The sequence below is a fragment of the Tachysurus fulvidraco genome, chromosome 26, assembly GCF_022655615.1.
Source record: "Tachysurus fulvidraco isolate hzauxx_2018 chromosome 26, HZAU_PFXX_2.0, whole genome shotgun sequence".
In the NCBI taxonomy this organism is placed as follows: domain Eukaryota; kingdom Metazoa; phylum Chordata; class Actinopteri; order Siluriformes; family Bagridae; genus Tachysurus; species Tachysurus fulvidraco.
In genome coordinates this window covers 907,436-924,519 of record NC_062543.1, presented here as the reverse complement: position 1 = coordinate 924,519, position 17,084 = coordinate 907,436, and the positions used below count along the sequence as shown (strand labels likewise).

The window sequence follows — 17,084 nt, the reverse complement described above, 5'->3', positions numbered from 1 at the left end:
TCGTTAGTATCGATACAGAAACAATAATCCACTTTTGTAAATTGATCTAAAACTAATTCTGCAGGTCGGAGAGACACAGAAACAGTCGAGCGCTCGTCTGAGTAACTCGAGAGATATTTAAAGCACGAGACTTCCAAAAAAAAAACCACCCCTCCATCCTCTTGCCATCTCCGAGCTCACTGGAGCTTTCCTAATCTGTTTCTTTAAGATCTCTAATGTTATCATGAATCACTTATGAAGCATTATAAGCTCTTCCTCTTCCTCTAACACTAACCGCCTCTGTAGGCTGCATCATATTACACCTTTAATATCACACCTCCATTTTAAACATCTGCACCCTTTCAAACCCTCCGTCCATTTCCAAATTCTCCTCCTCGCTTCACTTCATCAGCGAAATCATCCCTCCATCCGTCACGGCGGACCTCTGACCGCCTCCTCATCATCCTCTTCCTCCTCCCTGCAGACCTTCTCACTTCCTCTTCATCTGTTTTTTCTCTCTCTCTCTCTCTCTCTCTCTCTCTCTCTCTCTCTCTCTCTAAGAACTATTGTTTAATCTAGTTTACCAGTTCCTCTGTCCTTCCATCTGTCAAATATCCAACTCTCTTGTACGGTTCATCGTCCCTCCGTCTATTCATATCTTTATGCATCTCTATTAGCTCTCAATCTCTCCATCCATCCATTTCTCCCAACTTTTTATTCATCTAACAACCTCTTGGCCTGCTTCAGATATATATCCCTCTCACTCTCTCCCTATCGATCCATCCATCCATCCTTTTCTATTGGTCACTTCATTAGCTATCCCTCCATCCAACCCTCTTTCAGCAGCTCATAATCCATCTATTCATCCATCTGTTTTCAGCCAGTGCCCTCAATCCTTCAGTCATTCCATCCATCCGTTCATCTCTGCCAGCTCATTTTCTCTCCTCACTCCTGAAGGAGCTCTTCATTTATATGCTCACTATTTCAACACGTCCATCCATCCATCCATCCATCCATCCATCCATCCATCCTCTACCAATAACGTGTTCTTCTAAACCTGTTCTATTATGAACACGGAGACAGCCACACCTTTGAGTTCCTCTTGCCAACAAACACACGGTGTCGCATTTCCTCTTTCCTAATCCCTTCTACTCCAGAACGTCGGTCAGGTTTCTGCTCCAAAAAATAAAGAAACTGTGAAATCAAACCGTAGCAGCAGACATTACCTCTGATTGACTGAGTCGGGGTGAAGGTGGTGCTGCTGATCACGATGGTGTAAGGAGAGGGGCTCGTCTGTGAAGGGACACCGTGTCCGGGGGTCATATCCACACACCTGGCGACCGGAGCGCCTGTCGGATATCCCGTTACAGCCGACAACACCAGGAGCCAAACGGTGACAAAAAGCACAGGCTGCATGTTACTAGAGAATCCACAAGAACAGACGAGAAGTTGTGTGTCCCAAACCTGAGGGGAAGGAAACTGAGTCCTGAGATGAAGGTCAGCTATTAGAAGGAACTTTGCGCTGAGTCACAGTAGCATGAAGAAACCCACAAAAAACCTCCCCTTTTTTTTTCAACATGCTTGGCATGACGGACCTTAATGAACAATTCATGGTGGTTTAGGTGAGGATGTATTTCCCAGAAGCGCCCTCACACACACACACACACACACACACACACACACACGATCATACCGTGATGGGCAAACACGGAAATGATCATGCAAATATCTCAGGATCTTATTTTTATTATTATTTTTTTAAACAATGAAGTTGTTCAACAGCTTCAACAATGAGCTTCTTTATGAGATTTTGTTTTGTTTTCAGAAACTTGGCAACACTCGAATCATGGAATCTGATGTTATAAGCTGAAGTGTGGACAGATTCTGTGTTCATCAAGAGCTCCAAAATGCACACAGTGTGAATCTGTTGCAGATCTCAGAACGTTGATGTTTCTCCTAAAAACCACACCGGTTAAACCTTTACTGAAATTGTTAAGAAAGAAACACAGATTTTTCACTCATTTCAGTGTACGTTAAGGATCGTTAAAGATCCGAGCTTACAAATAGCTGAAGAAATGAATAAAATAAACCGATTGAGTGTGAGTGGAAACTTACATCTATTACAGGTGAAGAGGAAACGTATTAAAATGTGATTGGATGGAATGAACCGAAATGAAGAGAATCGTTACGTTGATCGGTAAATGAAAAATCGGTTGGCTTTTGGATCAACGCCACAGAGCATTTGGTTTTAATCATCATGATGTGTACACTGTAAGACACTGTAGTTAATAAATGTCTCCGGTGTCGACGTTCCTGCGGTTATCTAAACACAACTACAAGCACCTATTGTAATCCAGATCTAAATCCGGAGCTGTGGCATGATTTACTTCCTTGTTGTTGAGGTACATGTTCGGTCTCGTCATGTCAACACTGCAGCTCTCTCCAGCAGGTTTACATACGGACACAATTTATTCTCTGTAAATGACCCATAATGCAGACGTCTGACTTGTCTTCAACCTGCCGAAGTTCTCCACACCACCACACTGCTGTGTTCCTCCACTGGCTCCTGTAGCTGAACGCATCAGGTTTAAACACTGATGCTGGCCTACAAAGCCAAAAACGGACCATCTCACTCTTACCCCAAAGCCCTCATCACTCCTCACACTGCACCTCACACCCTCAGAGCTACAGCACTGACCCAGCCTCTCTCAGGGTAAGAGGGAAGTTTACTACAAGACCCTGTTCTGTTTTTTACTGAGGTCCCTTAAAGGTCTAAACAGCTGAGTCACTGGATATTTTCAAACCACGGTTGAAGACCTATAAACACTTTAGCTTTCACTTTCTCCTGTTTGTTGTGTGTATATAAAAAAACTTTAAACAGTGTGTAAAGTTTAAAGTGTTAACCTCGAGACCCAGAGTTAATGCATTCAGTGATAGAGACTTAAAGCACTTTTGTACGAGCTTCAAGTTGTTCTGAGAAGCGAGTCTGAGCTTTGTTATGAAATCAACCATATTTCTGTTTCCTACACAGAGATGTGAAATCGAACCTTTCTCCATTACCAAACTGGTTTGTTCAGGAAAAAACAAGTTTCCTTTATTCTGAAATCAAAACAGTTCCTGCTTTTCAAGCTGAAATGCAGAAGCAGACGATTTGAGAGAGATTACTTTTTTTTTATAGAACCACACAAATCTATAGAAGAAGAAAGAATACGAGTAAGAAGTTTAATTCCAGGTGAGAAACAGAAGGAGGTCAGAAGACTCCATCAAAAACAAGCTGATTACATTTAACAAGTTTGTCTTGTAGGACTTTTGTATTAAATCAGTTCACTGTAGCTTCACATTCTGTCCTTTATGAAGTTTAAAGTCATCTGTCTCTTCGTTCAGGACAATTCGAGTCCAAAAGTCAATCATCCAACCTGATCACCATCACACTATTCACTCCTTTAATCTGCTTTCTTCTTCTTCTGCTGCTGTTGTTTCTTTGCTCTCCTGCCTCCGCCACCTTTCTGCCCTACTTTCCCGCTCTTCTCCTCCAGGACGATCTGCGGTTGCTTCTTCATCGCAGCGGCGCTCTTCTCCTCCGGCAGGAAGTCCTCCTTCCTCAGTGGCTCGATGATGGAGCCCAGTCTGGTCACCACTTTGGGAGCAGTGAGTTTCTTCACTGAGTTCTGCGTGTTCCACGTCTGACCAATAGGAGAACGCATACACACCTCAAAGTGGGAGCTGTTCTCGAACGGGAACGGCAACTGACTCACCTAGAGGGGGGGGGGGGTAGAGAGAGAGAGAGAGAGAGAGAGAGGGTAAGAGTGAGTGAGAGGGGCAAGAGAAAGAGAGGGTGAGAGAGATGGAGAAAGAGAGAGATAGAGAGAGAGAGAGGGTAAGAGTGAGTGAGAGAGGGGGGGTGAGAAAGAGAGAAAAGGGGGGTGAGAGAGAGAGAGAGAGAGGGAGAGAGGTGAGAGGGAGGGTGAGAGAGAGAGGGTGAGAGAAAGAGAGAGATGGAGAGAGAGACAGACAGAGAGAGAGAGAGACAGAGAGAGAGACAGAGAGATGGAGAGAGAGAGAGATATTTACAGCACATACAGGTGATCTATTAGTTTGCTGTAATAACCAGTATTACAATCTCTGGATCCTTTGTGTGTTCACTGAAGGTTACCTGATGTAACACCACACCCTCTCTGGGCTGAAGGTTACCTGATGTAACACCACACCCTCTCTGGGCTGAAGGTTACCTGATGTAACACCACACCCTCTCTGGGCTGAAGGTTACCTGATGTAACACCACACCCTCTCTGGGCTGAAGGTTACCTGATGTAACACCACACCCTCTCTGGGCTGAAGGTTACCTGATGTAACACCACACCCTCTCTGGGCTGAAGGTTACCTGATGTAACACCACACCCTCTCTGGGCTGAAGGTTACCTGATGTAACACCACACCCTCTCTGGGCTGAAGGTTACCTGATGTAACACCACACCCTCTCTGGGCTGAAGGTTACCTGATGTAACACCACACCCTCTCTGGGCTGAAGGTTACCTGATGTAACACCACACCCTCTCTGGGCTGAAGGTTACCTGATGTAACACCACACCCTCTCTGGGCTGAAGGTTACAGATGTAACACCACACCCTCTCTGGGCTGAAGGTTACCTGATGTAACACCACACCCTCTCTGGGCTGAAGGTTACCTGATGTAACACCACACCCTCTCTGGGCTGAAGGTTACCTGATGTAACACCACACCCTCTCTGGGCTGAAGGTTACCTGATGTAACGCCACAGACGAGTTCCTCTTCTCAGAGATGATCACAGCTGGAAGCTTCTTGTCTTTTCTTGGGGCAGCAGGAGGAGGCTTCAGCCGAAACCTACAATAAAAACCACACGCTCACTGATCCGACGGCCACGACCTCATTTTCCCTTTTCATTATTTACTAAACATCATTCCGGATTTTATTTCCTCGTATCCATGGTAACAACAATCACATGAGGACGTGTTCTACTTCCTGCATCACTTACTTCATACGTTTGTATTTGGAAGGTTCGAGTCCGACTCCGCCCCACTCCCCCCATCCTGGAAGGGTCAGGTCCACCACTTTGGGTTTCCCCGCCTCTTCCTGTTTCTTTTTGTCTTTCAGGAAGTCGGAGATGACGTCGTCTCCTGCGAAGGCCTCTTTAATGATGGACATCTGCGCCGATGAGCCCTGAGGAGGAGACATGAGGCGTTTCTATCAGAACTTCTTACCTTCATAACCACAAGGTGCTTGTTTACTGTCTACAGCGAAAAAGGATTTTTTTTTAGAGATAGAAGATAATAGAAGATAAAATAGAGACAGAGATAAACCATAAGAAACAGAGATAGTGTCTGAGAGAGAGAGAGAGAGAGAGAGAGAGAGACCCCACCACAGTGAGAGTTAATAATGTTATTTGCAGGTGAATCGAGCCTCGGTTCTCCATCAGAGAAGTTCAGGACTAAATGATTCCTCAGTGTAGAGTTGACTCACCTGCTCAGACTCGTGTGTGTGTGTGTGTGTGTGTGTGTGTGTGTGTGTGTGTGTGTATTCATGACGCATAAAACGATAATGACAGAGCTCAAGCCTCACATCCACTTCTAATGAAATCACAGGAGTATAAAACATAACATGTCATAATTAATGCTCGAGATGCAGCAGGGCGCAAAATATGAGAGGAGAAACACACAAGAATAAAACAGCAGGAGCTTCAGTCAGTAGGTCGAAATGGAGCCGAGCGTCATGGAGCAGTGTGTACAACAGTAAAGTACAACTGCACTAACTAATCCCCTTCAGGAAGAAGAGAGTGGGAGGGGGAGAGAGAGAGAGAGAGAGAGAGAGAGTGAGGGGAAGAGAGTGAGGGGGAGGGAGGGAGGGGAAGAGAGTGAGTGAGGGAGAGTGAGGGGGAGTGAGGGAGAGTGAGGGGAAGAGAGTGAGGGGAAGAGAGTGAGGGGGAGGGAGAGAGTGTAAGAGAGAGAGTGAGGGAGAGTGAGGGAGTGTAAGAGAGAGAGTGAGGGGGAGGGAGGGAGGGAGAGAGTGAGGGGGAGGGAGGGAGGGAGGGAGAGAGTGAGGGGGAGGGAGGGAGAGATTCTTGTTCTTCAGGTGTTTTACAGTTTGAGTGTTGAGGAAATCAGGACCCAGTAAAAAGCGCTCACCTCCTCTTCCTCATCTCCCTCCTGCACGGTCGGCGCCAGCGGCACTTTAATCCCGTTGGCGTCTTTAGTGAGCACTTCTCTCAGGTCGATTCCTTTCTTCTTCGTGCTCCGTGGCTCAGATGCCGTGTCCACGCTGGCAGCGTGTGGAACAGCCACCACAGGCTCTTCCGCAATCCCATCATGCACCAGAGCCTCCAGGTCCTCCATGGTGCGAGCACGGACCGGCCCTTCATCCAGAAGCCCCTCTTCTTCATGTGCAAGCTCCGCCTCTTCCACCTGAGCAGCTTTACCGGGTGGCGGCGGCTCCGTGGCTGTGCGAGTGTTCATCAACCTGTTGAACAAGGTGTTGAATTCAGACACCACCTCTTCTTGCTCTTCTTCTTCCTCCTCCTCCTCCTCCTCCTCGTTCTGTACATCTCTCGCCGTTTTCTCGCCGTCTGCGGAGGAAAGGTCAGAAGGTCAGCTATCACGTGATCGCGCTCACTCATCTAAGTGTTACATGATCTTGCGGCCATGTCTGAGTGATAACCATGTTCCTCTTTATTACACCGGAAATCTGAACCGCATATTATTCGCATCACCATAGCGACCGGAGCCGACCCGTGGAACTGGAGACGAGATTTCAGCAGTCGAGTGAATCAGTGCTACTGGATAATACATGAGAAGCGCTTTATTGCAGTGTGTATACAATACAGTAGTGTTCATCTCCAACACCTCAGATACGCCAGCCTGGTGTGTGTGTGTGTTTGTGCACGTGTGTGTGTGTGTGTGTGTGTGTGTGCGCGCTATGAAACCACAACAGCTCCTCTTTCCTGAACATGTCAGAAAAGGTAGTTACATCTTTACCTCAGACACTGGAGACTTACTTAACACGAGTGCATTAACATAAACATGTGATTGGTGGGTGCACTGATACCTTCTGACCAATCAGATTACAGAAATCGACAGTGTGGTGGAACAGAAGGCAGGGTTCTGCTTAGCGAATGATTGTGTGTCTCAATCATTACACAGTCACATCAAAGCAAGTAGGTGAGAACGTACCGTCGTCCTCCTCCTCCTCCTCCTGTGTCAAAGGGACCAGATCATCTTCCTCATCTTGCCTCAGCTTCCGTTTAGTCTCAAAGTGCCTCAGCAGTTGCTCTTCCTCATTCTCCACCTCGTCCTCTTCCTCCTCTTCTTCCTCATCCTGCTGCTGGCTTCTTGCTGGTTCCTCTACGGTCATGGTGTGAGGATCCTCCGTGACCTCGTGACCCTCTGCAGTCAGCCTGCCTCTCATCCACGGGTTCACAGTGTCGCTGACTGACTCGGGATCGTTCACCAGGTCGGGGATTGCGCTCGGCTCTTCCTCGTCGTCTTTTCCCTCGTCGTCGTCGTCTGACGGCACGACCAGTTTCTGAGTCAGCTCCTTGTTCAGCTCCAGCTGCTGCTGCATGGCTTTACGGGCCTGAAAAATGACACACGGCTCCTTTAAACCAGTTTCTTTGTAAAAGATAAAGAGTCAAACACAAACTCTGATGCAGTAAACTGGTGACTACAGTGAACTAGTGAATGAGATTTTCCATGTAATCGGTCTTACAGAGTCGTCGTATTTGGCCATGATGGCTTTGGTCTTGGCCCACTTGCCGCTGTTCTGGTGTTTGAGGGACATCCTCTCCTCCATCCGGGACAGCTCCATCTTCTTTAACTCCTCCAGCGCTGCATCTGGATCCGTCTTCATCATCTCATCAAACTGCTTCAGGAAATTCTTATGTTTAGCTTTCTTCTGTACCTTATGATACCTGTGTGTGTGTGAGTGTGTGTGTGAGAGAGAGAGAGAGAGACAGACAGACAGAAACAGACAGAGACAGAGAGTGACAAAGAGGGAGAAAGACAGAGAGAGAATTATTTAAAAGTAATTATTTTAAAACATTAAGGTGTTAAGTGCATTATAGAAGATTAAACTCAATCACACCCAAAACGAGGTGTGTGTGCTCTGTAACGTGTGCTCTGTAACGTGTGCACTGTAACGTGTGCACTGTAACGTGTGCACTGTAACGTGTGCTCTGTAACGTGTGCACTGTAACGTGTGCTCTGTAACGTGTGCTCTGTAACGTGTGCACTGTAACGTGTGCACTGTAACGTGTGCTCTGTAACGTGTGCACTGTAACGTGTGCACTGTAACGTGTGCACTGTAACGTGTGCTCTGTAACGTGTGCTCTGTAACGTGTGCACTGTAACGTGTGCTCTGTAACATGTGCTCTGTAACGTGTGCTCTGTAACGTACAGTGTAATAAAATCTAAAGTAAAATGCTGTTATTAAAAGTTACTAAAACTAACGTTTCCTCCACTTACTTCTTGCTTTTGATCTTTCTCGCTCTCCGAGCTTTAGCCTCGTAGTAAGACTGCAGCACTCGAGCCTTCTGCAGCTCAGCACGCCGGATCTTCGCCTGCACAAAACCAGGAGCAGTTTAACAACAAAGAGACACAACACCTCAAATCCATAACGAAACTGACTGGGTGATGTTTCCTAGTCAGAGCTGATGCGAGACGTGTGACTGATGCTCACCTCCTCCAGACTCATAGCCTTGATGGACGCCTCCTCCACAGGGGTCAACACGGGGTCAGTGACCGGCTGATTATTACTGCGCAGGAGACTGAAGATCTGCTGCTCCAGAGGGGTCTGAGTCTGAGAGAGAGAGGGGGAGGGGGCGGAGAGAAAGAGACAGAGAGAGAGACAGAGACGGGGGGGGGGGTAGGGAGAAAGAGACAGAGAGAGACAGGGAGAGAAAGAGAGAGGCAGAGAGAGAGGGGGGGAGAAAGAGAGACAGACAGACAAACAGAGAGAGAGAGAGTTTTTATTAGTGCTAAAAATATAAAGCTACACGGACAGACGCACGGGGACAGACGCACGGGGACAGACGCACGGGGACAGACGCACGGGGACAGACGCACGGGGACAGACGCACGGGGACAGAACACACACCTTCCAGCCGGCCACCACCTGCTCCACACGTTTGGGTCGAGATGGTTCCTGTTTTAAAGGGAAGACGATCTGCTCGGCCTTCTGGTTCTGCCTGATGACGCTCTCCCAGCGGGACACATCGTTACTGGTGCGCTCATACGCCACACTCCTCTGGATCTGTGTACACACACACACGTACACACACACACACACACACACACACACACACACACACACACACACACACACACACACACACACACACACACACACACACACACACACACACACACTGTTGTGACCAATGAGAATGCAGAAGAGGCGGGACATGCTTCTACAAGCCAATTAAATTAATTCGATTTTATTATTGTTACTAGTAGCTCGAGCAGGTTTCTGAACTGCTGCTGCCATTGTTTAAAACCCAAGAACATTCAATGATCTCCCAGTGAAGGTGAAAGTATTGGCACCCCATGACTTCACATTCATGTTGTGTGCTCATGATTGAGGGCATTACACACACCTTCTCAGACTGCTGCCGGCTCAGCGGGAGCTCCAGCGTCTCTTTCGAGTTCTGCAGTTTCCTCAGCTGCTTCTTGGTGGTGTTCGGCGCTTTCTCCATGGAACCCAGCAGGTCTGAGAGCTTGATCTTCTCTCCTGCTCCCTCCGCGTTCATCGAGAACTCCGAGACCTGTAGACTGGCCTCCGTTCTCTCTGCCTGCTTCCTCCTGAGGAGAGGATGATGCTTTACCATGACAACCAACATCTGTGCAGCACTGACATTAGTTAGATTAGCACACAAAATAAAAATAACAAATAAAAAAAAAATCACACTGACCTTCTCTTCCCTCCCAGAGAGCTGATGGCCTCCAGGAGCTTGGCGTGTTTCCTGTCATCATCACTACCCTCCTGTGTACAGTTATATTTGTTATACAAATTCATAACTCCCAATTTCCAAATTTACAGAAATCCCAGACAGACATTTAAAAAAAAAGAGGAGATAGTCGAGTGAAAGTAGTTCAGCTGATAAATAACCCAGAGTGTGTTCCACATAAACACAAGTTTGGGATTTGGCCTCGAAAACTATTTCAACATAAAAATACACGTTTGCTTTCGATATCTTTTAAAGTTAATCAACAAACATTACGACATATCACGAAGCCCTGCTTACAAATTATCACCACGGCAACGCCTCTCGGCACCGTTAGTGTTGTTTACATGACGGTCGTTTAAAGTTAAGACTTTGTTGAAGGAAGGAAGAAAAAAAATCTTCTGTTAACTTATTGTGTAACTATTGTGTAATTGTTGTGTAACTGTGTAATTATTGTGTAATTATTGTGTAATTATCGTGTAATTATCGTGTTTGGTTTACAATCCAACTGATGTGTGTTTTGTGTAGAAATGATTTAATTTTAGGGAAAATGTGTTCCCAAAGATCCAAATTAAAAGGTTCTTGTGTAAGTTCTGATGTCTCAGGTTTTTAACTTAGTGAAGTCTAAATGTTAAAACTCTGTGTGTGTGTGTGTGTGTGTGTGTGTTACCTCATCCTCACTGGCACTGATCATGTTCTCCTCGTCAGGAGAAAGCTCCTCCTCTTCATCCACCAGCACTGCAGACATTTTACTACGTTTTCTGTAGAAAGAAAAAGTAACAATTATTTCAGCTGGAAAGAAAAAATTAAAAAGAAGTTTGTTATTAAATCATGAAAAGTAACACGTTAAAAATACTTCAGAATTTATCTACACACAAATATCTGACATTGTGATGACTATATGATGACACACACATATATACACACACCTTTTTATTCTCACACACAAACACACAATCACACATACACACACAATCTCACACACAGATACACACACGCAATCACACACGCAATCACACAGACAGACACACACACAGACAGACACACACACAGACAGACACACACACACACACACAGATACACAATCACACACAGATACACAGATACACAATCACACACACAGATACACACAGATACACACACACACAGACACACACACAGACACACAATCCCACACGCAGATACACAATCCCACACACGCAGATACACAATCCCACACACACAGATACACAATCCCACACACACACAGATACACAATCCCACACACACAGATACACAATCCCACACACACACAGATACACAATCCCACACACACACAGATACACAATCCCACACACACACACAGATACACAATCCCACACACACACAGATACACAATCCCACACACACACAGATACACAATCCCACACACACACAGATACACAATCCCACACACACACAGATACACAATCCCACACACACACAGATACACAATCCCACACACACACAGATACACAATCCCACACACACACACACACACAATCCCACACACACACACACACACAATCCCACACACACACAGATACACAATCCCACACACACACAGATACACAATCCCACACACACACAGATACACAATCCCACACACACACAGATACACAATCCCACACACACACAGATACACAATCCCACACACACACAGATACACAATCCCACACACACACACACAGATACACAATCCCACACACACACACACAGATACACAATCCCACACACACACACACAGATACACAATCCCACACACACACAGATACACAATCCCCCCCCCACACACACACACACACACACACACACTAAACTGGTAGCTATAATAAACTTATTAGCCACATTAACACAACTAATAAAACAGTCCTGGACACACTGACTGACTGACAACACAAACACACAACACTTGTTCCTGACTGACTAAAGACACTTCAGGTCCTTTAAGCTCTGAAGTGTTAAACAACACAAATGTAAAAGAGAGACAGAAGAAACACAAACAAACCTTTTGCTGGAGTCCATGTTGAATCTGTCCACACACACACACACACAGGCGCACGTGCACAGCAGCAGAGTCGCACAATAGAGATCTCAAGAGTTATCTTTAACACATAAAACCACTCAGGGTCAAAACAACATGAACTAAACAACTGTCAGAACATTATATTATGTTTTTTTTTCTAAATGTACGGTTTGTCAACGAATACCGCTGCAGTTAACGCAATTTTATCCGACTACACGTCCCCGTTGCCAGTGACGCGTCGGCGCAGGATGATGACGTGTGCGGAAATAAAACCCGGCCATCCCAAGGCATGGAGTCTGTTCCAGTTTAAATAAAACATTTATTACAATTTTACAAAACCTACAAATCTCACATATATTGTAATACACACAAAGAGGCTTTTGTCAGTTTATTTTGTTTCAGCACATTTACAACTGTTTATTTATTTAACACTGAACATATAAATGTTTCTTTCAAAATGAAAATGACACTCAATGTTGATGCAGCAGTTTGGGATTTATTTATTTATTTTCCTATTTATTTGTTTGTTTATTTATTTTTACACAAAATGCAATTACACAAATACGCCACAAATATGTCATTTAACGCATCTCGTTCATTTTATCCACTTTATCTAACATACATTGGAGCGCTGTATAAACTGGATGTGTATTGTTTTATTTTCATTCTGATTGGTCATGAAGTTTTGTTAATGTTCCACCTAAATCTGACCACAAACTACTGAGCAAGGAAGAAAACGACGGAGCGTCAATTTCTGTAATTGTTTCTAGACGTAGGCGTGTCGCCCGAATTAGAAATCACACAGAACGTGTTTGAGACAGAAACATGATTCGGTGCTAAACTGTAGGCTAAAGGCTATGGCTATCGTTTGGCCAGCTTCAGCTTCAGAGTGGAAAAAAAAACGAAAGAAGGAAAGTTCTCTCTCTCGACACGTGTTTGTGTTTAAGGGGTTAAGTGGTAAATTGTGCACATTGGATTGGTGTTCTTTCAAATGTGTTTTTATTGAGAATTAGTGAAATGTTGTGAGCAACAGAACGAGCGGCAGAAGGTACTGAGCGCACACACGGGTTCCTCTTACCTGTTCTCCTTGCGCCTCTCGTCCTCCCGCTGCCATCTGTTCAGGAGAACGACGCGCAGATGGAAATGACGGATCAGAGACATGTGTGTATGTAAATGGAATTCGGTGGACTTAACATTCCTGTCTGCTGTGTGTGTTTTGGGTCTGAATTAAGTATTAATGACTATTAAATAAAGTATAATAAAGAAACGCTTGAGTGTAACCTTCTGTCAGGACGAAGAGCCAAGCCATTAGGTCCAATTAGCTGAAATCATTCGCTTGAAAGTCTGCGAGAATATATTCATAATATTCATAATATTCATCGTTTAACGTTACACACCGAAACACTGTTTCATCAACAGCTTCGTAGGCGTACAATTACCGACTATAGCCCATCTGTTGCTGTGTATAAAGTATTGGCCCCTATTTTACCCTTGTCCATCACACACTTGTTTAGCTGCACGACAGAGCAGTTATTATGTGGGTGAAGTTTTCTTCTAAGCAAAACTCCTTACACCAAAAGCCTGGGTTCTGATTAGTCAGAAGGAGTTGACTGTATTGCAGCTGCAAACTGCAGGTTTATTTAATCGTAAAAGTTTTATGTGAGGAAACTTTAAAGTTTTCCCAAATCATCAAGACAAAAAGAGTTTAAGCTGCTTTGCTTTGCTGCATAATTAACAGACTGACGTCATGAGCAGTAAATGTAAATATAAATGCATAAAAATATCTGTATGCCGTGTTAGATGTCATGTGAGCCTGCTGAAGAATAAGAGGAATAAGTGTTGGAGACATGGAGACATGCTGCTGTTGCAGGAATTTCATGCCATAATGTCATTGATTACTTTACTAGATGAGCACCAGACACACACATACATCACACTCTGTGATGTGATTTAGCTGCACAGACAGAAGCATTAATGTCCAACTCCACAGTAGAACTGGCAGAGTTTGAATGTAAACATTTTATGTGAATGGATGGAATTATTCGTGTTTGTATGTGTGTGTATATGTGTGTTTAGGGTGTTTTAAGGTGTGGTGATGGTGTATAAGGTGTAGTGGTGTTTGAGGTGATGGAGTTTTAAGGTGTGGTGATAGTGTTTAAGGTATGGTAATGGTGTTTACAATGTGGTGATGGTATTTAAGGTGATGGTGAAGGTGTATAAGGTGTGGTGATGTTTAAAGTGATGGTGCTTAAGGTGATGGTGATAGTGTATAAGGTGTGGTGAAGGTGTATAAGGTGTGGTGATGATGTTTAAAGTGATGGTGATGGTGTTAAAGGTGATGGTGTATAAGTTGTGGTGAAGGTGTATAAGGTGGGGTGATGGTGTTAAAGGTGATGGAGTTTATGGTGATGGTGATAGTATATAAAGTGTGGTGAAAGTGTATAAGGTGTGGTGATGTTTAAAGTGATGGTGCTTAAGGTGATGGTGATAGTGTATAAGGTGTGGTGATGTTTAAGGTGATGGTGTTTATGGTGATGGTGATAGTATATAAAGTGTGGTGAAGGTGTATAAGGTGTGGTGATGTTTAAAGTGATGGTGCTTAAGGTGATAGTGATAGTGTATAAGAAGTGGTGATGCTTTTTAAGGTGATGGTGTATAAGGTGTGGTGATGGTGTGTAAGGATATGGTGTATAAGTTGTGCTGATGGTGTTTAAGGTGATGGTGTATAAGGTGTGGTTATGGTGTTTAATGTGTGGTGTGTAAGATTATGGTGTATAAGGTGTGCTGATAATGCTTAAGGTGTGGGGATGTTGTTTAAGGTGATGGTGTGTAAGGTGATGGTGTATAAGGTTTGGTGATGGTGTTTAAGGTGATGGTGTATAAGGTTTGGTGATGGTGTTTAAGGTGAGGGTGTATAAGGTGTGGTGCTGGTGTTTAAGGTTATGGTCCATAAGGTGTGGTTATGGTGTTTAATGTGATGGTGTTTAAGGTATGGTGACAGTCCATAAGGTGTGTTGATGGTGTTTAAGGTGTAGCGCTGGCCCATAAGGTGTGGTGATGGTGTTTAAGATGATGGTAATGATGTAGAAGGTGTAGCGATGGTGTATAAAGTGTGGTCATGGTGTTTAAGGAGATTGTGATGGTGTTCAAGGTAATGGTAATGGTGTATAAGGTGTGGTGATGGTGTTTAAGATGATGGTGTATAAGGTTTGGTGATGGTGTTTAAGGTGATGGTCTTTAAGGTGTGGTAATGGTATATAAGGTGTGGTGATAGTTTTTAAGGTTTTTAAATGTGTTTAAGGTGATGGTATATAAGGTGTAGTGATGGTGTGTAAGGTTATGGTGTATAAGGTGTACTGATGGTGTTTAGGGTGATGGGGTATAAGGTGTGGTTATGGTGCTTAATGGTGTTTAATGTGATGGTGTATAAGGTGTGGTGAGGCTTTTTAAGGTGATGGTGTTTTGGGTGATGGTGTATAAGGTGTGGTGATGTTGTATAAGGTTTGGTGATGGTGTTTATGGTGACATTGTATGTGGTGTTATGATGGTGTTTAAGGTGATAGTGTTTAAGGTGATTGTGATGGTGTTTAATGAAATGATAATGATGTATAAGGTGTGGTGATGGTGTTTAAGATTATGATAATGATGTAGAAGGTGTGGCGATGGTGTATAAGGTGTGATGATGGTGTTTAAGATTATGGTAATGATGTAGAAGGTGTGGCGATGGTGTATAAAGTGTGGTGATGGTGTTTAAGGTGATGGTGTATAAGATGTGGTGATAGTTTTAATGTGATGGTGTATAAGGTGTGGTGAGGGTGTATAAGATTTGGTGATGGTGTTTAAAGTGATGGTGTATGTGGTGTGGTGATAGTGTATAAGGTTTGGTGATGGTGTTTAAGGTGTTGTGATTGTGTTTAATGTGATGGTGTATATGGTGTGGTGATGGTGTTTATGGTGACAGTGTACAAGGTGTGGTGATGGTGTATAAGGTTTGGTGATGATGTTTAAGGTGTTGTGATTGTGTTTAATGTGATGGTGTATATGGTGTGGTGATGGTGTTTATGGTGACAGTGTACAAGGTGTGGTGATGGTGTATAAGGTTTGGTGTTTAAGGTGATTGTGATGGTGTTTAATGTAATGATAATGATGGTGTATAAGGTGATGTTGTTTAAGGTGATGGTGTTTAAGGTGATGGTGTATAAGGTGATGGTGTTTAAGGTGATGTTGTTTGATGGTGTATAAGATGTGGTGTATAAGGTGATGGTGTATAAAGTGATGGTGTATAAGGTGATGGTGTTTAAGGTGATGGTGTATAAGGTGCTGGTGTTTAAGGTGATGGTGTTTAAGGTGATGGTGTATAAGATGTGGTGTTTAAGGTGATGGTGTATAAGGTGATGGTGTTTAAGGTGATGGTGTATAAGATGTGGTGTTTAAGGTGATGGTGTTTAAGGTGATGGTGTATAAGATGTGGTGTTTAAGGTGATGGTGTTTAAGGTGATGGTGTTTAAGGTGATGGTGAATAAGGTGATGGTGTATAAGGTGATGTTTAAGGTGATGGTGTATAAGGTGATGGTGTTTAAGGTGATGGTGTATAAGGTGATGGTGTATAAGGTGATGTTGTTTAAGGTGATGGTGTATAAGGTTTGGTGATAGTGTATAAGGTGATGGTGTATAAGGTGATGGTGTATAAGGTTTGGTGATAGTGTTTAAGGTGATGGTGTATAAGGTGATGGTGTATAAGGTGATGTTGTTTAAGGTGATGGTGTTCAAGGTAATGGTGTTTAAGGTGATGGTGTTAGTGATAGTGTTTAAGGTGATGGTGTATAAGGTTTGGTGATAGTGTTTAAGGTGATGGTGTATAAGGTGATGGTGTATAAGGTGATGTTGTTTAAGGTGATGGTGTTCAAGGTGATGGTGTTTAAGGTGATAGTGTTGGTGATAGTGTTTAAGGTGATGGTGTATAAGGTGATGGTGTATAAGGTGATGTTGTTTAAGGTGATGGTGTTCAAGGTGATGGTGTTTAAGGTGATAGTGTTGGTGATAGTGTTTAAGGTGATGGTGTATAAGGTGATGGTGTATAAGGTCATGGTGTTC

The 17,084-nt window shown here is 44.0% G+C and overlaps 2 protein-coding genes and 1 long non-coding RNA gene across 3 annotated transcripts in view; 1 reads left to right on the top strand and 2 right to left on the bottom strand.

Annotated features, from left to right (window-relative positions):
• si:dkey-251i10.2 (uncharacterized protein LOC562682 homolog) overlaps window positions 1-1,480 on the bottom strand; it is a 4,768-nt gene extending 3,288 nt beyond the window's left edge. The window contains exon 1 of the mRNA XM_027159405.2: window positions 1,206-1,480. Coding sequence (XP_027015206.1) covers window positions 1,206-1,395 — 190 coding nt within the window. The 5' untranslated portion in view covers window positions 1,396-1,480. The remainder of the gene's footprint in view (window positions 1-1,205) is intronic.
• Window positions 1,481-3,187: 1,707 nt separating this feature from the next.
• si:dkey-251i10.3 (UTP14A small subunit processome component) lies at window positions 3,188-12,269 on the bottom strand. The gene is made up of 13 exons (XM_027159403.2): window positions 11,973-12,269; window positions 10,617-10,707; window positions 9,914-9,984; window positions 9,599-9,803; window positions 9,100-9,255; window positions 8,683-8,802; window positions 8,469-8,563; window positions 7,714-7,915; window positions 7,179-7,581; window positions 6,138-6,574; window positions 4,991-5,175; window positions 4,740-4,839; window positions 3,188-3,734 (listed from the first exon to the last, which is right to left on the bottom strand). The coding sequence occupies exons 1-13, from the start codon at window positions 11,987-11,989 to the stop codon at window positions 3,423-3,425; spliced, it is 2,394 nt and encodes a 797-aa protein (XP_027015204.2). The 5' UTR covers window positions 11,990-12,269; the 3' UTR covers window positions 3,188-3,422.
• On the top strand, window positions 4,065-4,203 carry LOC125140288. The gene is made up of 2 exons (XR_007139578.1): window positions 4,065-4,127; window positions 4,166-4,203. It is a non-coding gene; the product is annotated as an uncharacterized LOC125140288 (long non-coding RNA).
• Window positions 12,270-17,084: the final 4,815 nt, after the last annotated feature.

What these genes read in the sequence shown, in the direction of transcription:
- si:dkey-251i10.3 (XM_027159403.2), bottom strand. An exon ending in AGGTGGTGGCCGGCTGGAAG is followed by an intron (nt 8,803 to 9,099) that starts GTGTGTGTTCTG and finishes TCTCTCTCTCAG; the next exon opens with ACTCAGACCCCTCTGGAGCA. An exon ending in AGGCTATGAGTCTGGAGGAG is followed by an intron (nt 8,564 to 8,682) that starts GTGAGCATCAGT and finishes GGTTTTGTGCAG; the next exon opens with GCGAAGATCCGGCGTGCTGA.